Genomic DNA, 23,909 nt, shown 5'->3' with positions numbered 1-23,909 from the left:
TGATGAGCAACTTGCAGCTTTTTCTCCAGGGCAAGTGGTCAGACTCAGAGGGACAGACCTGTGCCAGTTCCTCGGTCATCGCTGATGGAATCTAGAAGAGCATGTGCACATAAATCTGCCCTTGCGCTACTGCTTCACAGTTCCACAGTGTTTTGACAGTACCACGGGTCCTTTCTATGATATATACCTGTCTGTATATATCACAGAGATATGGCTTTCATTATATTATTATAGGTGTTCTGGAGGGTTTGTATTAATGGACAATGAGGACAAGTAACTCCCATCTCCCATGGGCCAGTGCTACAGAAAGGACCACAGCATCTGCCTTATGTGACCACTCCCTGGAGCGGGTCCACTGGATCACCTTCTGTTCTCTGTTAATTTACACTGAGTTTTTTAATGTTAATTTTTTGTTGTGAGAATCTGCTTTCAAAGTTTATACTAGAAAACACAGTGCTCCAGAAATTAATGGACACAAATGAAACCTACCCAGAGCTCTTGCACCTTCAGAAATAAATACCAAATAAAATGCGCTAAGGTAAATGAAGTCACTCCCTTCCAATCTGGCTCATGTTATAAAGATGTCAAGTTTATCGAACTTCCCCTCACAGAGGGGGACAGAGAAACGGAAATGCTGTTCTCTCTTGGTTTAATTGACTACCCTAATGACTGTAAATTTCTACTTAAATTTACACTCTTTTAGTAAAACCAATGATCATACTCAGAAGCTATCTCCAGGCTCAGTCTGGACATAGCCTCCTATTAGCCACACTGTCAATTTTTAATTTTTTCTTTCTTTCTTTCTATCTTTCTTTCTTTCCTCCTCCTCCTCCTCCTCCTCCTCCTCCTCCTCCTCCTCCTCCTCTTCTTCTTCTTCTTCTTCTTCTTCTTCTTCTTCTTCACTTTTTTTAAACGGAGTATAGATAACAAAACAGCATACTGACAATGAGTACATAGGAGTGAAACCACACTCTCCCAAACAGAGCCCAGAGCAAGAGACTTGACCTGCACACACTGAATGTGAACTCAGGTGCTGCCCCCAAGAGAGATTTCCTTTCCCTCTGGGATGGATTCTGCCTGTCTCACACTCCTGTGGGTTTGAGGCAGATGAAGACACCAGGTGTCAGCATGCCTATTAGGTAAGCTCATCACCACCAACTGTAGAGTGTTCTCAGCTGCTGATCTGGTTACCTTTCCTAAGTTGCATAAGTTAGACCTTTTATGGATCTGCTCTACCTAGGCCACCACAGCTGGAGCAGTAGTTTCTGCACATAGCTATTGACAAAGACCATGCACAGTTTTTTGCACAGTTAAAAGACAGGTGAGAGTGGAGGGTGGGACTGGAGGGAATTGCTGTCTGAAAAATTCAAGGTAAGAGAAACTTTCCTCAGAATCGAGAGTGTCTCCTGTCTTTATCAAGGACTCAGATTTTCCCATCTGACCCTGAAACAATATCTGAGTGAGAATCTACCTCTTTTCCACTGAACTTGACAAAAGCTTGGTAGATAACACTTGAGGAACACATCAACTCTATCATCATGCCCAACCACAATGCACTGTCTCAATGTATGATGTGTCATGTGGATTCCATGGAAGCCATCTTTTCTTCCCAGTGCAGGCCAGTATCTGTGACTGGAAACTCTGTCCATGATGCAGAGTTCAACATCCTCTCTCCTCCTCAGAAAGGTCCTCAGGGAACAGTGCCGAACATGGTCCTCCCAGCTAACAGCTGCTGGGTTTTCCTAAGCAGGGACTGACCCCAGATGACCCCATTGGTTGTCTCTGTTCCAATCATGCTGTAGTTTAGAGAAATACTTCTCTCTCTCTGGTTTTCATCTCCCATAGACAAAATTTTCATAGAATGTATACAACTTTTCCTTTTCATACACAATCTAAAGCCATCATAAAACAATCAGAAGAGTAATAATAAATAAATAATAAATGAATAAATAAACAAATAAATAGAAGTGAATCCATAGAAATGCCCCATGTCTGTACATCGGAAGTGGCGGTTTAAGTCAGGTGTTTGATTTCCCTTTTTTCATCCACATCAAAGGCAGGAATACAACAAGGCATTGCTAGTTGTGGTGGGCAAACTGGAGTGTCTGCTGATATAACAAATTAGGTGTTTTAAGGCCTTTGTCTATGTACAGTTAATAGGAATACAGAAGCCAGATTGATCAAGGAGAGAGGCCGAGGACCATGAAGCAGGGAAGACCCAAAATAAAAGGTGAAAGGTCAAAAAAAAAAGAAAGAAACTAAAGGGGATGGGCAGAGAGAAGGAGACAACGCCAGAAGCGAGTTAACACTGTCTGTGGATGGAGAAGTACACACTGCTTCCCTCGAGAGCTGCTCCTTGTCTTATTAATACTGTCAGAAGGATGGACAGCAAGGTCAGGACACCCAGCGGCAGTTAAGAGGTTCATCGTGCTGGCCAGTCTGAGGAGTGCATCGGGAAGGGTGGATCTGGGGAGAAGGGCCCTAGCCCAGGATATCCAGGTAGACAGGAGATGCCTTGGCCAAGTTCTGAAGGAGGGTGTGGATGCTCTTGATGTTCTTTCTCATGTGTGGCTCCCGCTGCCAGCATCCCAGCATCAGCTCATACACCTCCTGGGGGCACGTGCGAGGCCGCTGCAGGACTCGGCCCTGGGTGATGCATTCTATCACCTGGAGGGAGACCAGAGGCAGGGTTAGTGGGAGAAAAGCCATGGGTGTGGGATGTCAGTACAGGAGGGGCAAGAAAGGGCCTCTCCTCTTTTTAACTTTTTAAGAAGTCAAGTCAAACCACTCTGCTTATTTCTGGAGGCCAGCATGACAATTTGAGACATATGTTTATACATATACGGTGTGTGCTGACTACATCAGGACAATTAGTACATGTATCCCCTTAACCATTTACCATGTCCTTGTGCTGGGAGGGAAGCTTCCGTGTCCTCCCTTCCAGCGTGGCATTCAATCCTGTCTTCACTATAAGGAGCTACCATTATTCCACTGGGTGGCTCTATCAGCCCCTATTGAGGGGCTGCCAACCAGTTACCAGTTTGTTCTTTTAAAACGTTTCTTTTGTAGTTACTCAGTGAAGGTATAATGTTTACAGTCTACAGTCACAGTACGATGTTGCAGAGTTCTAGAACTAGTTCTCCCTTTGTGCCTGTGTGGTAGTACTGGCACGCGGCTTTCCTCTCCACTCCTCCACCAAGCCTTCCCCTGTAGACTCCCGGTGAGAGAGGTGCATTTTCTGTTTTTAGGTATGGTCTTGCCGTGTAGCCCAGGCTGGCCTTGAACTTGTGGTCCTTTTGTCTCAGCCTCAAAGGAAACCCTCTTACTGCTTTCTCACAAGGAAGAGGGCCACTATGGTCTTACAAAACTGACAAGGCCTGATTTATTCACAAAGAGAGATCTGAAGTTCACATAGAAAGTCCTGCGTGTTTCGGGTTTTACCAGCTAGAAATAGAACCCAAATTACTTTTGTGTAAGTTGTTGACTGACAGGGAACCCCTGGCAGCAGATGTGATTAGCATTACTGTGTACCAGAGCTGAATTAAAAGACAGGCATGGATGTGAGAGGGACAGGAGATGCTGAGCAAGATGCTGTGCCTCAGACACAGACATACTGCTGGCTGGCTGTACCATGGGCTCCAGCTGTGCACCCAGACAACATCAGACTGAAAATGCACGGGGAAAAATGACATCTGCACTGAGCATGTGCAGACATTTTTTTCTTGTCATTATTTCCTAAACATATTGTTGCTCACACTGTGCCTATGTGTACTGTTGCTGTAAGTAAGCTGGAAATGACCCTGGAGAAGTCCAGGTCACTTGCAAATACTACATTATCCTGTAGAAGGACTTGGGGTGTTCTACAGTTTGGTCTCCAGGGGGTTCTTGGAAACAATCCCCATGAATTCCAACAGGTAACTAAATTTTGCAAAGGAATTGGAAGAGGTAAGTCAATGCTTGAGCTTCTCACTAGTAGTTAATGTTCTAGTAAAACCTGAAAAAGGTAAGGGCCTTGCAACTTCTCTGGCACAGTACAGGAATATTTGCCAGGGTGAGGGGCATGGATCACTAAGGCTGTTCTTAATTTGTTAGATGAGCAGCACAAAAATCACTCCTCAGCCCTGTCATTAGAGGGAGCAAGTTTGGGTCAACAAACCTCTTTTTCTTTAAAATTACTAAAATGAGTCTGGGAAGAGCTGCTGTCTCAAGCAAAGCAGTGTGTGACTGTGCCTTGGTTCCCAGCACAAGAGCCCTCAGACTAAGGCTGCATGTCTTAGATTTCAGCTCTGGTGGTGGTGGTTGTGGCGGTGGTGGTTGTGGTGGTGGTAGTGTGTGTGTGTGTGTGTGTGTGTGTGTGTGTGTGTGTGTGTTGGGGGGGTCTTTCCCAAACCAATGCACACCTCGTTGTTTGATAGCTGATACCAGGGCTGCTTGCCATAGGTGAAGATCTCCCACAGCACGACCCCCAGGCTCCAGACGTCACTCTCGGTGGTAAATTTCCTGTACATGATGCTCTCTGGAGGCATCCAGCGGATGGGCAGCATCGTGTGACCACCAACCTGGCAGGGAAGGCATCAACAAGGAGTGTCAGTCATCCGGAAGCAGCTGTGGGGAGGTTGTTCTACAAGGGGCATATCCTTTCTCTGTCATCTCAGGTAACAGAGTCAGAGGGCAAAGACTCATCACAACAATGTTTCAAATATTATTAGCACTTCTCCTTTCCTCAAAGCCCGAGAAGAGTAGAGATCATAAGTGGATGTCCTTTTGGATTTACAAAAGCCTTCACTTGCCTTCTGTTGGAGGAACTGACCTGTCTATTGATAAACATAATAATCTTGACCAAGATAACAAGCAAGGGCTTTGCATCCCAGTCTAGTAGAGCCCAAGATGGAAGTTATTATTCCCATTTTACTGACAAGCAGCCAAGGTACATGAACTGTGTTTTTAGACTCCAAGCTTTAGAGTCTCCTCCACAATAGGGTGATGCTATGTAGCTTATTAACCACAATAAGTAAATTTATTTTAAAAGGAAAATGCCCATTCTAGTGAAAACACAGGCTGCGGCACTACCCAGTAATAACATTAGTGCATCCACAGAATCTTGATTGACACAGGAGACTTGTGTGTGGTTTTCTATGTTGTAGAGAAAAGAATGCCATCACAGGTTTGCCACTCATCAGGCTGCCTGGTTCCTGCGCAGTAGCCATGTGGCTTGAGGATCTCCTTCCTCATCCTGGCAACCCCTCGTACTACTGAGGCCACAGGACACACTGACACTCAATGGCCTGAATCAGATCTGAGTGACACTGACAGCCCCATGGTTTAACATGAACACCACATGGAATCGCGGACCAGTTTTCATTTTCAATATCAGTTTCTGATTTTTTTTTATACAAAGGAAATGTCTCTGCCCTCATGGCTGAAAGTGGTGGTGACATTTCCTCCTAGGACCACAACCAATGTGGCACAGACCCTGACCAACCAAGAGGAAGTACACTACACGCACGCATGGTACAGTCAGACTGTGAATATTGGTCCTCTTGACCCTTCATCACCATGCTCAGAACACTGACAAAGAGAAGCTTCTGAAGTACATGGAGGGCCTAACATTTCCAGTTTCTCAGAAGGACTCATGGCCCAAGGGTAAATGATGCCCCAGGACCTGGCAGCTTTTACCATAGCAAATGAGGACTGCTCTGAGGACACATGGAGACTGGCTCTGATGCTTCCCAAATGGGGTACACTTCCCCTTTGGCCATATTCCAGAAAGGTCTGAGAACATTGGCACATGCATTTCCAAGACGTTTTCCCTGTCATGTGACACTCCTGTCTCATTGATATTCTCTGAGAACACACTGGGGGAGTTTTCCACAGTTTACAGACATCTGCCCACTCCTCCATCTAATTTCATGAACATACATAGTGCTTCAGTGAGCGGGAAGAGTACAGTTGGCCCCAGTGCGTGTCCTGACATCCTAGTTACTCCTCATTACAAAAAACAGACCTTCAGGGCTCCAAGTAAGACTTACAGAGGGACAGGTCATAATGAAGACTGTGGCTTTGTCCTCTGGCTGTGCCAAGCCATCGTGTTAACGCATCTGAAGGGAGAATTTTGAACAAGGAGGTCAAGTGTCTGCTAATATTTCTGAGAAGGTATAGGGTTTGAGACAGGCACCTGTTTGGGGGAGGGGACTGGTTTCTTCCTCTGCAGGTCTTTCTTTAGAAGCCATTTATGAATTCACCACCCTGAGCTTCTCAGAAATCCTGGAAGGCAAAAGGCTCAAAGGGATGCACAACTGGATAGTAGACAAGGCTCCAGCAAAGCCTGGAACTAGAGTATGGATTTTAGTGGGGAAGATACAGTCATTTGCTTTATGGAAATATCCAAGTTATAATCCAGTTTGTGATCAACACATGTTGAGGTGTGCACCAAAGTGTCAGGTTTTGCATATAGGCCCCTCGGAGTTATCAGTCATACATCATCAACCTGCATCTTGGTCCTTCTTGAAGATTCAAATCTCAGAGTCATGTTTAAGCATTGGAGAAGTTCAACAAATGAGAATAGATTTAACTTTTGTAGTTACTAAAACATATGGATATATATTTGTGGGAGAAAAGCCTTCTAGAACCAGACGTCTGAACACTTTGGGGTGTACTGATCTCTCAAGACTCCACACTTTCCTTTCTGCTTGAGTAACAGTAGCATGCTGCGTTCTCCACAAACAGAAACTCTGGCCTCTAACAGTACTATTTCTCTAAAAGTCGGCTGTCCTAATGTTGACTAGTAGCAACACTGGTCTGTCCTAGTCTCCCTAACTAAACTGTGGGTAAGGATATGATTCTTCCCCAGGTTGTCACAGGTCAATATCCAAGTACACATTGGTCAGATTGCTTTACAGTATTAATGTGTAAGGGCTTCCAAGGGTTGGCTCTCCCTCTGAAGTGTTATTCTATTTCTTCAGTGGGCATTGGGCATTCTGTCCCCACTGGGGGAAGAATCAGAATACAGGACTCCCATATTTTTTAGCTGGTAGTGACTTCACAGCTACACTGATTATGAAGCAAGTGGACCGAAGGCTCTGTCTAGATCTGCTAGCAGCCAAGTGAAAAGCTCTTGTGTCCTGACACTCACATTTTGGTTTGCACGTTTTCCCATCAGGTCATTTATTTTCTGCTTGAGCTCTTTGGACCAGATTTTCCCCTGCTTTTCACTTTATTTCTTTTCAGGATCTCTTTTAGGATTTCACATGTGTTTTGTAAAGAATGGCTTCTTCTTCTGTTTTCAGACATATAAGTGGTGGGATAATCTACTAGGAGTTCAGGCAGGGTCCACAAGTCTTCTAAGCCTGTTTAGAACAATCCTGCATAGCCCTTTGGGGACTGTTTCCTCAGGATTTTGAGGCATGTCACAAGAATAGACCCACTAAAGAAACAGTCACAGTAGTAGCAAATTGCTGCCATAGTTTTGTTGTAGACACTCAATGGCTTCCAGGCCAAACAGAACTACAATCTACTCATAGTGGAGTACAAGGAGATATTTGTTCTGTACCATGCTGCTTGGCCCACAGCCTTGCTTAAATATTTGCGAGATTGAATGTGATCCCTGAGTATGACACTGGGAATCTGAATTTCTGCCTCTGGTTGCCCATAAAATGCATTTATATTGTTGTGTTGTTGGTGAGCAAAAGGTGGGTTTTCATGTGTGCTGCTTTTGGAGAAAATCCCACAGAAGGACCAGTATTTGCTGCTCTCACCCCACTTCCAATCTCTTTACAATGTCTTAACAATAGATGAAACAAAGTCCTGGCTTAGATGTAGGAAATTTTCTTGGTTTGTCTGGTGAAGGGAGAGAGAGAGAGAGAGAGAGAGAGAGAGAGAGAGAGAGAGAGAGAGAGAGAGAGAGAGAGAATTGGGGCTGGAGGGATGGCTCAGTGGTTAAGAGCTCACAGTGCTCTTTGCAGAGGACTTGAGTTCAGTTGTCTCTGACCTCCATGGACACCTGCACTCATGTTCATTTATGTGCACACACACACACACACACACACACACACACACACACACTTAAAATCAATCTTTTAAAAATTAATTAATTAATGAGATTCTTAACCTCTTAAAACACAACCCAAATCACATTCAACCCACAGGTAGGCACTCGCTAAGGTGTTCCAGAAAGCCTGCTCCTCAGAGCCGTGCCTGCACAATGTGTTGGCTGTGGAGCTGGATGCACTTCCCTATAAATGAGGTGGTCTAGGAAGACTTCTTGGTTCATAATTGAGGAAGTACTGATCTTAACCTGCCCACTAGATCCCCACTTCTTCCGAGGCTGAGAAAAAGCAGAGAGAGTAAAGAAGGCAGCAAAACCATGAACAATCAAAGGAACTTCCTGACTATGAAGGCTGTTAACCCCATAAAGCTAATGAGAACAAAGTCTGAGGCCCAAGCACTCTATAAAAAATAAAAATAAAAAAGCAAGCTGAGAAAAATGGATTCCATTTGAAAAATACATCAAGAAAGCATGGCACCTCATGATTTTGATAGTGATTCACATAGAATAATCTCATCAAAATAAAAATTACAGCTCTGTTTCAGAGTTCACTATCCCCAACTCTATCAGCTTGAAAAGTATTTTAAGAAGAGAAACTCTGGAGAAAGTACTGGAAGTAAAACTCCTTTGAATTAGAAATCAATGATTTCACTATTTTAAAACATGGTGGCAATCCAATCATTACAACCACACAATTTAGTTTTAAAAGATGTTCATTTTTCTTTATGTATATGAATTTGCCAGTGCACCACATGCATGCAGTGCCTGTGGAAGCCATCAGATCCCCTAAGACGTTTACAGATGGTTGTGAGCTGCCATGTGAGTACTGGGAACACACTTGAGTCCTCTGCAAGAGCAACAAATGCTCCTAAAAGCTGAGCCATCTCTGTAGCCCCATAATTCATGTCTTCACTAGGCAATTCACACTCTACAATCTGCGGTCATTGGGTTGAAGAGTTCCGTACAGCTTGACAATTTGTTTCCCTCCATTCAGAAACTAGGATTTGGTGAAATTAAAGAAGTTTCTGGTCAAGTGACCAACAGCATTGAAGACAGCTTCACATCTTCTCTTCATACTGACAGCCTAGGTTCCTTTTCATTATTGCTTGCTTTGTACACACACAAAGTATCTTTATCTGTGGTAATAATAAGTGAGGAATGCACAGCCCATTTCCCAGAGACACTGGGTGATGGAAGACGGAAGTGATGCCATTGGCTGTTCCCTTCTGTTGGCTTCTCACGAAGTGCAGTATGCCCTCTTTGTTCATATCCACTCCCTCTCCTCTGCAGCCACTATCCTCAGGAAGGCCCTAGCAATCAGTCTGGTGCTAATCCTGATGCTTGGCATCTCCCCGAAGATCACTCTGGTGTGAACCCACTCCAACCGCCAGTCCTACCTCAGTCTCCCTCTGATTGTCTCTTACACCGCCCTTTTCGCCCTACAATTCAGTTCCCCAATAGACTCCATTCAGTGTTTAATGGAGGCACACAGGAAGGTTAAGTACAGACCAATACCAATATCTAGCTTGCTCTGAAACCACAGGTGTCTGAAGACAAATTATGCTGACCCGGGACCTTCTAAACTTGACCAACAAAGACCAATGATGCCTGGGGGGCCACTTTCAGCTTGTAGTATTTACTCAGCAAATGAGTGATAACTTGTTTGGAAGCCAGAAATTTGAGTCCCTCAGAATCAAGCTGGCCAGAGGGCAGCCTCATTAAGAGATGATTAGCTGCCAGAAGCCCTTGGTTGCATTAAATATTGAAGGGGCTCCTGGACCTCCGTATCGCACCTATGCAGGATTGCTTTGCTTCAGCAATCTCCCCTGATCTACTGCTTAAAAATTCATGAAGCTTTAAACTTTAAGCAACACCCAGTCTCCTTTGCTCACCATCTATGACATCTACAGCAGAAGGTTAAACACAGAAGAACAAAGCAGTGATGACAAGGTCTTCCCCCTGAAGAAGAGCCTAGGAGGAATCCTGTGGTTAGACTGTGGGCTGTGACCACATCCAGGAGAGTGGGGGTTCTGTTATGAAGCATGAGCTGGGGCTCCCATGGGGCTAGTATTGGATGGGGAACACTGCTTGGAGAGAAATCTAGCTCTTCTTTTTTTAATCCTGAGTGAGGCAGCCCCTGGGCATCCAGAAGAGTCTGGCCACCCACTTGTGTACACCCCAAACTGAATATTCTCAATCCTGTAACTGCTAGTATTTAAAACATTCGCTATCCATGTTTGTTTCTTTACATTCACAAAGCAATTGGTCATAGTGTAGTGACTTCAAGGCCAAATGCTGTTGGATTAAGAGGCTATCTTCAGCCTTTTTGTTAACACTTTTTTTCCAAATGCCTTTTCCCAGTCTAGTCTTCTCTGTCTGGCCAGAATGGGGTAGATTATCCTGTGAGTCAAAGAGGGGTGCCACAGAGCTGTCATCATTGTGCCCTGGCACTCGACTCTAGATATGCTCATGAGCCACATTCAATACAGTTTTCATTGAGGATTTTGTTCATATCATAAAAGTAGCTCAAGTCATACAAAGTAGTATTTGTTTGGCACATCTTGTTTTTTGTTTTGTTTTGTTTTATCACTTCCATGTCTTTCCACTCTGTAATAATGGTACTTACCTAAAAATATTCTAGCAAAATTTAATGAATTTCTATTTGAAAAGCCATTAGAAAGAGGTCAGACTCCAAAGTCTTATGTGATATGATTTATACACTGATCTTGAGAAGCCGAAATTGGAGATCTAGACAAGCTCCAGTTACGTAGGTCAGGAGGAGAGGAAGGTCCTCCTTTAATCAGGGAGGGGAGGCACTTGGGCTGACAGAAGTGTTTTGTTCTTAAGTGTGTGGACCTGGTACAAGTTAATGACTGCATCTGGGACTTGAGAGATGGCTCAGTGGGTCAGAGCATCTAATGATCTTGCTGAGGACTAGGGTTTGGTTCCCAGCACCCACATGGCAGCTCTGGCCTCCAAGGGACTATACACACACAATGTAGGGGAAATACCCATATACATAAAATAAAATAAAATAAATCTTTAAAAAAATGACTCTATTTGTCAAAATTCATAGAACTGTAAAGAAGAAAATTCCACTATCTGCATGATATGCCTCAGTGAATCTGAGTTAAATGGTTAGAGCAACTGTGGGGAATGAAAGGTTTGCTGTGTGTGTTAGCTACTGCTACTCTACACATTTGATTCTTCACTTAACCTACATGTTTAAAAGACAAAGCATTTCCAGACTGAGGAGGTCGAGAGACTAGCTCAATCCACAAGCATACATAGAACCAGCACCAGGACCCAGTTCTTAAGCATCTGACCCTCTTCCAGTTTCTTTCTGCCTTAGCCATTCTGGCCTCCATCACAGAGCTCCACGGGTGGGAGGGAGGGCATAGTTTCATGTCACTCTGGAGCAGTGGTTCTCAACCTCCTTCCTAATGCTACAATCCTTTAATACATTTCTTCATGTTGTGGTGACCCCCAACCATAAAATTATTTTCATTGCTACTTTATAACTGTAATTTTGCTACTGTTATAAATCGTAATGTAAATATCTGATATGCAGGATATCTGATATGCTACCCCGTGAAAGGGTCTTTCAGCCACCAAACGGGTCACTACCCATAGGCTGAGAACTGCTGCTCTAAAGACTAGCCAGCTCAGATACGGATCTGTGCCGTTCTGTGTCTGGCAAAGACTCCTTTCCATCTTGCACATGCCTGCCTCCTTGTGTCCTTTATGTGATTTGCATTCAGAGAATGAGATATAGAAAATGTTCTAGGGTCTTTTCCTGCAACAACACTAATCTGACAGAAACAAGGCCGGACATGACAGCCTTCATCTTTCTACTTCCTCAGAGGCCTCCTCTCTGGACAGGCCCGGCATTTTGTTATAGCTTAGATTTATCACTTTTCCAGGCTGGGGATCAAACCCAGGGCTTTGTGCATGCCGGGCAAGCTCTGCTATTGAGCTACCGCCCAAACCCTTGGGTTTTTGAAACTGTCTGTCTATACAGCCCACCCCAGCATTAAATTTGCCATCTTCCTGACTCTTCCCTCAGAAGGCTGGGATTATAACTGTGAGCCACTGTGCCTGGCTAGTTTAGCTCTCAAGTGTCTTCTAAAAGCTTTATTCTAAAGGCTTGCTTCTGTGGTGGTATTTTGGGGAGGTGAGGAAGTCTTGGGAGGTGCAGTCTACTGGGCAATCTCTTTCTTCTACACAGTGCCTCACTGTGTATCCCCCCTGGCATGGAACTCTTGTGAGGTGTTTATGTCATTGTAGAATGCTCTTCCAGATCCCAGTTCCTTTCTCCATTTCACTTTGCACTTTGACAGTAAGGTCAGATGTTTCTCTGTCATATTCTGCCATGATGTGCTTTCTCTTCATAGGCCCAAACCCAAAGGGACCAGTTGATCATGGAAACTCTGAAAATGTTGACCACAGCAAATCTCTTCATTTATATGTGATTCTCCCAAGTTTCTCTTTAATCACAGGAGCAGGTTAGCATACCAGTTTCCTCTCCTCAGCAACTTCCGTTCTGAGGCCACTGTGGTCCAGAGGAACCTGAGCATCTCTGAGCACTAGAAGGTGGACAAATATAACTCAGAATCTAGATCTGTGTTCTTTCATAATATTATCATGGCCCAAGCTAAGGCCTGACCCTGCTGACCCCATTGACCCCACTGACCCTGCTGGCCATTTCCAGGTGAGTTTCCCAAGCATCTTTTGACTCTACAGCTTAGACAATGGTTAATTGTGATGCTGTTTCAGAGTGAGATCAGATCATTCCCTATGCAGGAATTAGGCCAGTCCCTGCCTCAGCTCTGCCCCAAGTTCCTTCAGTGGTAGCTAAGGGAGAGTGGGAAGATCCTGGCATGTCCTAATGGACAGGGACAAGGCACAATGGCTGTCTAAAGAGCCGCAAATCCTTGGTCTGATGTGACACTACTTTCTTTTTATTTTGTATTTGGTTCTGATGAGAAGCAATATGTCTCCCCAACTAAGGTGTGCAGCTACAGTCACAAGGATGTCAAGAAATCACTTTGGATTTAGAAACAAGAATCCTTCATTTTAAGTAACATGAAATTAAAGGCTGGAAAGATGGCTCAGTGCTTAAAAGGACTTGCTTCTCTTCTAGATGGAGCCAGGACTGGTTCCCTGCACCTACATGGAGGCTCACAACCATCTGTAACTTCAGTTCCAGGGAATCTAATGTCCTCTTCTTGCCTCTGTGGGCACTGCACACATATTCACTTAACATACATTTAAGCAAACATTTATACATATATAATAAACATTTATTTAAATCTTTTTTAGAAAGAATAAAATGAAATTAGTGGGCAACAGCATGCTTTTCACCGTCTGCTGCTTTTCTTTCCTAGCTATTCCATAAACCCTGATGGAAAGCTTCCCAGGCAGATACATGGAAAGGTAACTTGCCACTGGACCAAGATGGCTAGTGGTGACAGCTCTAGCCATATGTCACATAGCCACAAGATGATATATACATCTCTACAGTATACATTCCAGGAAGCGCCATCTTTAAAAGTGCGACGTTATTAAACTACTTCTGTTTCACGAACACTTTCGTTTCCAATCCAAGAGACCACACAATATTTAGTACAGCATGGTTTCATGGTGATAAGCCACAGGGATGGACAGAGTACTGAGAAATGGGAGGGAATTCATTATTTCATCTTCAGTTGTAATTCCTCATCCACGGGAGTCAGGATAGGAATTCTAGGCAGAAACCTGGAAGCATCATCTGAAGAGGCCATGGACAAACACTGCTTACTGGCTTGCTCCTCTTGGCTTGCTCAGCCTGCTTTCATATACCACCAAGGACCATCTGCCAAGGGGTGGCATTGACCATAGTGAGCTCAGCCCTCCCCTGTCAAACATCAATTAATTTTTAAAATGCCACACAGTCTTGTCCACAGGTCAATTTTATGGAGGCATTTTCTCAATTGAGGTTCTCTTCTCTCAGAAGTAGCATCAGAGGGGGTGTTCTAGGTGGCTATAGACAAAGAAGTACCAATACTTGTTGACAGAAAAGAAATAGGAAAAAAGAGAGGGCAAGCAGAAGGCTTTCCATGTGAGAATTGTCTCTCTCTCATGGTACTAGTCATATTTGCTGAGATGAGCACACCACAGGAAGTGGTGACGAGAACACCATGGTTGACCCCAGTGCTAGTTAATGCTGGAGACTCAAGTGGAGTCTACCTTCCTCCATAAAATTAAGATGGAGACAATCACTAGTGCCAGATCAAAAGGAATTCCATTTTCCTTTAACTGGGGGAGTCCAATTTGATGTGAAGACTGGGCCATGTCTCCATGTGTGTAACAGTAAGAAGAAGCTTTCTCTAGGAAACCCCCATGTCAACTTGACAAGTATGGCCCTCCTCCCTCTGCTACATATGTGTGTGTGCACATGTATGTAAATGTGTATATATATATATATATATATATATATATATATATATATATATATATATACACATACAGAGAGGTGTGTGTATGTATATATAATAAATAAATGTGTATATAAATGTATATGTATGTATATAGATCATGATGCTGGGTACAGAGGACACCATAAATCCTTATGATGATCATGAGAATTAAGATTATAACACAGTTACTCAGTCCTGGGTTGTGTGCCACACTCTGTGCTAAAGACAAGAATTACATCTAAATGCACTTAGCTATGTCTCTTTAGATCTACCTACAGATCAAATATTCAATAAAAGTGCATATATTATAAAACAGCTGTTTTGCCATCTGAAAACAGGGCCTTGTATTCTAGGAAATAGCTTTTCTGTTCATAGTAGGGCATGGAATCTCTGTACAAAAAAGCTACTGTGGTACAGCCATCCATGGCTTCTCAAAAGAACTCCAATACTGCAGAAAGAAGGAAAGGGAAGGGATGCTTATGGCTGACTGGTGTGCGATTTTAAAACCCTTGTATTTCATTTTTAACATTCTATGTAATTATTTCATTAAAGATCATAATCCATCATGAAGTACAGTATTCTTTCCCCAAGTCCCTAGTTAAAACTGATGCTTCAGGTGGAGATGCCATGTTTATCCATTGTCTTTCTGAGTCCCTGGCCTGAGGAGATTACTTGTGTTCAGACTCACTGCAGAAGCACTAACCAGAGGAGAGCAGACCCTACAGTCTACAAACATATTTCCTGTTCTACTGCAGCCACTGACCAGATGCTGTAACTGGGATCTTAAATGTTGGGCAAAGACCTGTCTGTTGCATGCTTGGTCTCCAGCCTAGGATGCTCCTGGGAGGTTATGGCCTAAAGACAAGGAACTTTGGGAGGTTGGGCCTTGTAGAAGAAAGGCCACTAGATGTGTGCCTTTGAAAGGGATATTGGGACCCAAGACCATTTCTCTTTCTTTTTACTTCCCAGCTACCATGAGGCAAATACACTATCTCTACCATGTGCTCCCACAATGGTGTACCAGCATACCATAGACCCTAAGCCATTGGACCAAAGGACCATGGGCCAAAACCTCTAAAACCATGAACTAGAACAGGTTCTTGCTTATTTATCTATGTCAGTGAGGAAAATACAATTAACATACAAGATAAATCTAAACAATTATTTCAGCTTCTTATGGTATCTTCATTACATTTAGAAAAGAACAAACATGTGAGCCTACACCAAGCGGGTAACTTGCCCAATAGGATAAGCTCTGAAGAGATGTTAGTCCCTTGGAGGACAGCTGTATGGTCAGCACGGAGCTGACAGACACATTAAGGCAACAGCTTTGTCAACACAGCAAAATCACCAACACTGGAAGTGTATGTTTTCTTCACGCATACACACACTTATTGAATATTTATAAAGTATTAATTGATGTTGAACATTAGCACTGGTTTATGAAATAGCTAATCTTCCACACAACCTTTTGAATAATTTTGGACTCAAAACCAAGTTTTGTTGTATGGAATTTTCCATTTTGGGTGTTGTGTCATCACTGTTGAACTATTTACAATCGATAGCTGTGGTGAGGGGGTGGTCGGTTTCTTCCAGGGCGTGGCCTCCGTTCATACTCCAGTGGATGGCCATATACTCAAGAGTATATGGTTGCACACATTGGACCTGGTGGTTTTAATACATACACACACACACACACACACACACACACACACACAGACACACACACGAGAGAGAAAGAGAGAGAGAGAGAGAGAGAGAGAGAGAGAGAGAGAACCCAAAATTATGTATAGTGTATGTAGGGATGGATCTAGGAGATGTATGGGAGTGGGAGAGTATGACCAAAATATATTATATGAAATTCTCAAAGAACTAATAAAGAAGAAAGTTATTTTTTATTTTCAGATTAGGATGTCTAACATGTATGCATACACAGCTGGCTGCACCTGGGTGGTATTTAAGGCAAACTATTTAATATTATGAAATTTCCCATAAATGTACAGCCTGTGATCTAGTAGACTTCATTTACTAAAGAGTCAGGGAACAGAACATAGAAACTCAAGACAACAGTCATAATCAGGGACCGAGAGGACAAGGGAAGACATATATTTCCAATTCATTAACTTTCCCTTTTCCTCTTTCATTCTGCCTCATTGCATTCCTTCCCCAAGCCCACCAGGTCATATGACCAGCTATGCAGGCTACCTAAGCCATCATTAGCCACTTCTGAGCCCTGAGAAACAAGCCCCTTCTATGATCCAGAACAGTCTACAGTGATATCACTACACCACATAAGTAATTTGTACTTTGCTTGGGAGGAAGTGGTAAGCTCTGGGAGGCAGAGTAGTTTGACTATATGGCTACCCTCTCTCCATCCCTGGAAAGAGAGAGGGACTGTAGAAGCAGCCTTTTGTAATGGATACCCATATATTCCACCAGGTATGTGATCAGTTCTCTACTGAGGTTATCCTTTGACCTCTAACACAATTGAGCTGACTTTTAGGAAGAAAGTTGCTCTTCCTGCATCCAGTGGGAAGGAAGGATGGTATAATGCTGGAGTCCTTGGGCATCAGCCAGTGTCTTCCTTCCCTATCCTCAGTCCTTCCTGAGTTTCTCTGATCACTTTCCTTCAGCTTCCCTCCCAAGGTCTCCATGCTCTGCCGTCATACAGTGCTTCTGCTGTGTCTTCTATTTAGATCACTGGCATTTAGGATGCTATATTTGCTTGTTAGAGTCTACTTGAATCCATTTACAAAAATAACTTTCATGAAACATATAAAGGTCTTTCAGAACAAGTAGCTCATCTCTGAACATAGATTCAGGGATACAGTTCTTTTTAGCCCTAAATTTGTCTTTAGAGACGGAGACAAGAACACTCTCAGAATATCAGGGTGGACAGAGGCAACAATCTAAAACAAATTACCTAGAAACTCTGGGCCAAAGATGATCCTCAATTTCAAAATTAAAAGCATGGGGCTAGCGAGTAAACTTCCTTTTCCATTGGAAATCTGTCCTCTGCTTACCCAAAGATTAAAGATCTGAAATCTCTCACTGTCTCTCTGTCTCTGTCTCTGTCTCTCCTTCACCTCTTCCTCCCACCCACCTCTCTCTCTGTCTCTCTCTCTCTGTCTCTCTCTCTCTCTCTCTCTCTCTCTCTCTCTCTCTCTCTCTCACACACACACACACACACACACACACACACACACACACACACACACTTTGGATCCGTATTTCTTTCTCTTGCTTCCTCATCCCCTTAAAAACTCCCACTGGGACTAAACCTTAGAGCCATTGCTGAGTCCTTGTTTTCCCTTGAGTCTGTATCTAAGTGTTCATTGTGTTGTTCTGGATCTCCTCAGTATACAACCGACCTGCAGAAACCTCAGACAGCAGCAGCAAGTCCAAGATGGCTGTGTTCTTTCATCTACACAGCTGTAACGGCCTGTCAACTGGTGTGCTTGCTCATTGCTTTCTTCTTTGTGGTACAGGGATTAAACTAAGGCCTTACAAATGAGTACTGGGCAAAGGCACTACCATCTGCTATGTCCTAAGGCCTCTGATTGACTTTTGCTTCTGTAAGATACCCACCACACAACAGGGATACACTCTTAGAAATGTGAACCAGAGCTTGCCCTCTTCCCTTGACAAACCTTCACTGACTTCCAAGCATGTTATAGGACTCCCAAGTTCCTACCAGACATAGGCACAGCTCACTTGTCTCTGACACCTCCCATGCTCCTCCTACTCAACCAGCTCCAGCCATGTTGGTTATTGCACTTCGGATTATCTAAAGCTGTTCCTCAGTGGAGCTGGCTGTGTGGAGGGACAGGGGAAGGTGGGGTTCAGCCTGTCCAGTGATCTTCTTGGCTACTGTACTCCACTGCTCAGGATGATGCTGACAGTATTACAGTGGTTGTTGGAATGGATGGTTGGATGAGCTTTGCATCCTCCAGTGGGCCAGTCTTTAGGGAAAGAATTCTCTGGAAGGTGCTTGTATTAGTACATTTTTGTTGCTGTGATAAAACACCCTGGCAAAAAGCCACTTAAGGAGGAAAAGGGGTTCTTTTGGTTTTTGTTTTTGTTTGGTTGTTTGGTTGTTGCTGTTGTTTGTTTACAGTTCCAGTTCCTTGCAGTTGGCATCCAGGGCAGGGACAAAGTGGCAAGGCAGCAGGAGCCAGAAGCTAATCAAATCTTTTTCCACTTATGGGAAGCAGAGAAATGGAGCAGGAAGTGGGTAAGGCTAAAGATTCTTGAAGCCTAACCCCAGTAGTGGACACCAGCAGGGCCAAGCCTCCTAGAATCTTCCTGAGCAGCACCATCAACTGGGAACCAAGTGTAATATATGATCCTATGGGGCCATTTCTCATGCAAACTGCAATAATACCCTATCATTGTAATCATCGTCTTTTCATCCTATCCTCTGTGCATTACCAGAGACTGTCGTCAAGGCACCGCTGTTCTCTCTTGTCAGCACCCAGCTCCCAGTGCCTCTTGACAGACAGGCAGGCATGAAGACTGATAAGACCTGCCACAGGATCATCCAGGAGTTATGTAATCAGGCACTTTGACCCACAGAACAACTTTTAAATTTTTATTTTAATTATTCATTTTAATGGATGTTTTGCCTTAATGTGTAAATATTTATATGTGTTCCCTGTACCTTGAGAGGTCAGAAAAGAGCATCAGATGGCTTGAATCTGGAGTTGTGAGCTGCCACATGGATTCTAGGAATTGAACCCAGGTCTTCTGGAAGAACAGCTAGTGCTCTTAACCAATAAGCCAACTCTCTAGCTGCATTGAAAACATTTTTTCCCAAAACAATCTTAGAATGTTTTATATCAAGGGACACAGAATACAAACAAGAGTGTTGCTTCTGTTGTATAATAATTATCAGAATATCCTTAGATGGGCCCCGTTGCAGACTTTATCACTCAACATTCCTGACAGTCTTGTCTATGTTCTCTATGGAAAGGGTCCTGTGTTGAGCTCCTTGAAATTCCATGCCTGGGGCATCACCTTGACACACACTGGCCCCTCAATAAATATGTGTCGACTGAGTTTAGTATATAAATGAGCTAGGCAGCTTTCAAAATACCTGAGATAAAGAACTTACTAAGAAGGAAGGTACATTTTGGCTTACAGGTCCATGGGAGGGCTGTTGCTTTGGGCCAGTGGTGGCTACTCCATCATGAAGGGAGGTGCAGTCAGGAAGCAAGGACTGAAGGGGGACAGGTTGGGCTCCACTACACCCTCAGAGATTGTACCTTTAATGATCTAACTGCCCTCCACCAGGCTTCACCACCCAAAGGCTCCTCTGTCCCCTAACAGTGCCACTGTCTAAGGACAGAGGTCTGAGGCATTTTACAGTCCAATCTTAGCAACAAGTCATGAAGTTAGTGACATTATGTTGCCGAATGATTTCTCATGACCTGACTGGTATGTCTGCACATGATACTTCTAAGTTAAAAAACAAACAAGCTGGGTGGTGGTGGCACAAGTCTTCATCCCAGCACTCGGGAGGCAGAGGCAGGCGGATCTCTGTGAGTTCGAGGCCAGCCTGGTCTGCAGAGTGAGTTCCAGGACAGCCAGGGCTACACAGAAAACCATAACAACCAACCAAACAAACAAACAACCAAAAAAAAAAAACCCAAACAAATGACCTTTTGTGGTATAATAAGAAGGGACCAAGAAGAGGGAGTGCAGGGGTAAGAAAGGGAAGAGACTGCTGAAGACTCCAGGTGTCCCATGAGTACACGGCTTCCAAGTGGGTACAGGCCTGCAAATCCTCATTTTAATCATGGCTGCTTCCTCTGTGCTAGCCTCCAGGAAAGCCCCAGGTCCCTCTGGTGTCTTGGCAGATGGAGAATCCAGCTTCTCTCTTTTTACCTTCAGGACAGCCTTGGGGAAACTGGAAGTCCTTGCTACCCTTCAGAGGGAAGGCTCTGGAGCATGAACACTACCCATATGGCATATGGACCAGCCAAAGGCCGGGCCTCTAGGGTGACCGCCAAGGCTCTGCCCGGTCCTCCAGACCATCCTCTTAGCTATAAGTTCTGGCTTGACTTGGCAGGCATCCCACTTGATCTCCTCCCCTCCTGGCCTTACCTGGCCAGATCTTGAGAATGTCCTGCAAAAGTTGTCCCATTCTGCCTCAGAAACTGCTTCCTAGAGAGCAGAGGCCTCTATGGTCCAGGCAGGAAGGTCAGATCTCCTGGGATCCTGCTGTCCCTGCCCTGGAGGAAAGGACCTGTGGATGGGCACTTCCCTCTCAGTCCTCAGGACCCAGGCTTTGCCTCTGTGTTCATGGGAACTCGCTCTGAGTGCAGCACAATGCCAGACAGTCAAATAACAAGAAGGGCGTGATCAGATGGCCGGTTGGGAGTCTGGCAAAACTGTCAGAGCATGGATGGCTTCTTTACTGAGGAATTTGCAAAAGGCTTCTATCCATTTGCTGAATGCTTTAGTGTTGCTTCATCTAGATAGATGACATCACTAAAGCTGTCACTATTATTTTAGAGTGGTCAAATTGTTTTGCTTGGATGAAAACTTTGGTTCAACAGAAGAGGAAGTTCTGGTGAGCTGTCAGAGAAATGTGCAACCTGTGGGAAGCTCTCTGTGGCCACATCCCTGAACTCCCACCAGTATGTGCCTTTCACCTTCATGGGCTAGGTGCTTCAAGCTCTCTGACAGTGAAAACTCAGCCCTTCTCAGTTATCCTTCAAGTGCTCTATGCATTTCTATCTTTTTTTAAGGAAAACTAGGGGCTAGGAAGTGGGGCTACATGTTAATTTAGCTTGAAGAAACCAGTTAATGCCTGAAAAAGCATTTTCCATCATTACCAGGAGAAGAATGCTTGGACCAGTCACTGGGACAGGCCAAGAGGATGGCTTGTGAAGGAAATGTGTCCCCTTAGATTATGGAAAAATTTTTGGTATGTATAACATTAGGTCCTTCCTGCTTAAACATGTGGATGAGGGCAGCTATGGAATCCTGTTGGCCCTACACCCCAAGGCTCTCAACACTCAAGGCCTTTTTTGTTTTCCCCTAGATTTAGAAATCTGAACATTGGCCTGGTTGGGGTGAGTGTGAGAGAAGAGCCCATACATTTCACTTTAGAAATGAGTAAAGGGGGCTCTCTTCCCAGACCTGCCTGCTGGGTCAGACTCCTATCCTCATAATGGTACACACAGGCTCTAGAACAACTTGACATGCTATATTCTGTTTTGGGGGTGTTCTTGGGAGGGGGCAGCTGAGCAAAAGAATCAGAGCCATTGTTCTGCTGGAATATTCCTGAAGAGAGGTAATCCATCTCTCTTTTTTCTATTCCCTGATCCCCAACCTGAAACCATATAAGGAACTCTAAGAAAATCCCTTATAAAGACCAGAAATGTCTTCTGAATGGGAGTCTGGAATCACATTACACATTTGGGTTTCTGCTTAGACAATGGGGCTGTGTGCTGCAAAAGAAATGGAAGGTGATAGAAGCAAACAGCCACAGGGACTGAACCCGACAGCCTGCCAATAGAGAGTGAAGTAGGGATGTTTCTCAGGGGACCATGGCCTCTGCAAAAGGTGTCTACACTCGAGAAACCTTCTTCTGCCTGTGTAAAGGTCATCACAGAGGTGTAAAGAGAAAACCAGGCACAACAAAGGAGCCCTGTCTGCTCTCTCCTCAGCACCCTTTGCAATTCCTTAGGTTAGGAAATAATCACATTCACAGACTGAGGTGCTGCAAGGTGAAGCTTTAAAGCTGATGTAAGAATGAACTTTTAAGTTGGAGTTAATTGCTTTCATGACTGAAGGTAAGCTGAAAATCTGGGAATCAATCTGAATGAGACTAAGTGTTATTGGAAGACAGTTTGGCTGATTCTTACAAAGCTAAACACTTCCCACCATATGATCCAGCAATTTCACTTCTTGGTATTTACCCAAAAGTAACTGAAAGTTTTTGTACATGTGATAGTTGGGTGCATGGCATCTTTATTCTTAATTGCCTAAACGTGGAGGCAACAAAAATGTCCTTCAATAGATGAATACACACACACACACACACACACACACACACACACACACACACACACACACACACACACACCCCATGGTAACCCAACAATGAATATTATTTATGGAAACACATGAATGAAAGTTACTGGTTTATTACTAAGTGAAAGCCATTCTGGAAGTGGTGTCAACTGTGTGACACTATGGGAAAATCCATAGTATCAAGATTTCAAAAGCTAATTGGTTGACAGAGGCTCTAGGGCTGAGAGGTGGGGCAGAGATAAATCTAAGAGCAGGGAACCTATTCTGGTGCACAGTGGCTCACAACACTGCTATACATCTGCTGAATCCCATAATAGTGCAGCTCCGAGAGTGAACACCATGGATTATGGATAAAAAGAACAAACCATTGCAGGTTCATTAACTATAACCAACCATTCTGGTTTGGAATAGTGACTGAACAGTAAGGAAGTGGGACAGAGCTAGGCCAGAGTTAATGCTGTTTGCTCAGTTTTGCTGTGACTAAAGCTGGTATGATTTTTAGTGGTTTTTGAGGGTGTAGGCTCTACAGCGACTGAAGCACTGTCCTTAAGGTTTATCTCTAAAAATGTTGGAGGGGAAGCTCAGTGGTTAGGAGCACTGGCTGTTCTTGCAGAGGACCCAGGTTCAATTCCCAGCACTCGTATGTTGTCTCATAGCCATCTGTAACTCCAATCTGGCCTCTGAGCATGCTACACACATGTGGAATACAGACACACACACACACACACACACACACACACACACACAGAATAGAAAGAAAAGAAAATCTTTTAAAATGAAAGTCAGTTCCTATCCATGTTATTTAAGTTCAGAAGGGGAGGCGTCCATCACTGCATTTTGGACTTTGTGCACATGCACTGAACTGTTGAAACTAGAAATGGTCTCCACCTTCCTCAGAGCAGATTGGTGCGCCAGAAAACCCAGTCAAATGGAAACTATTGCTCAGGAGATGGGGTTCAAGGAGGGTTTAGGAAAGGGGATGACATTTTATGATGTAAAGTACACACTTTTATCCCTATATCTCACTTTCTTATTGGAGACCAAGTCTATCTCTTACCTCATTTCTCAGACTCAAGGGCTAGCCTTGCTAAAGAAGATTTCAAGAACCTTGGTAAATCAGTGTGTCAAAGGTACTGAGCTGGAGCACATAAATGAGGCAGAGTGGAGTTTTAGTGAGCTGTCTTCAATTATGAAGATATTTGTCTTATTGGTTCAATATTGTGCCAATATAATAGCTAAAACCTTTAAAGTATGGTCTTAACAATTTACAAGTATATCAGACTCTTTTAAAAAAATTATCTATTTATATGTGTTTTGCCTGCATATATGTATGTGCACCACATACATGCAGTGCCCATTGAGGC

The 23,909-nt window shown here is 43.9% G+C and overlaps 1 protein-coding gene across 5 annotated transcripts in view; it reads right to left on the bottom strand.

Annotated features, from left to right (window-relative positions):
• Window positions 1-1,387: 1,387 nt before the first annotated feature.
• Ntrk2 (neurotrophic receptor tyrosine kinase 2) overlaps window positions 1,388-23,909 on the bottom strand; it is a 337,894-nt gene continuing 315,372 nt past the window's right edge. For all 5 annotated transcript variants that reach the window (XM_036187682.1, XM_036187683.1, XM_036187681.1 and 2 more), the window contains 2 exons: window positions 4,401-4,559; window positions 1,388-2,667 (listed from right to left, as the gene is read on the bottom strand). In XM_036187682.1, coding sequence (XP_036043575.1) covers window positions 2,482-2,667; window positions 4,401-4,559 — 345 coding nt within the window. In that variant the 3' untranslated portion in view covers window positions 1,388-2,481. The remainder of the gene's footprint in view (window positions 2,668-4,400; window positions 4,560-23,909) is intronic.

This window comes from Onychomys torridus, chromosome 5 (assembly GCF_903995425.1).
Source record: "Onychomys torridus chromosome 5, mOncTor1.1, whole genome shotgun sequence".
Lineage (NCBI taxonomy): Eukaryota > Metazoa > Chordata > Mammalia > Rodentia > Cricetidae > Onychomys > Onychomys torridus.
This window is presented reverse-complemented; position numbering and strand designations above follow the sequence as displayed.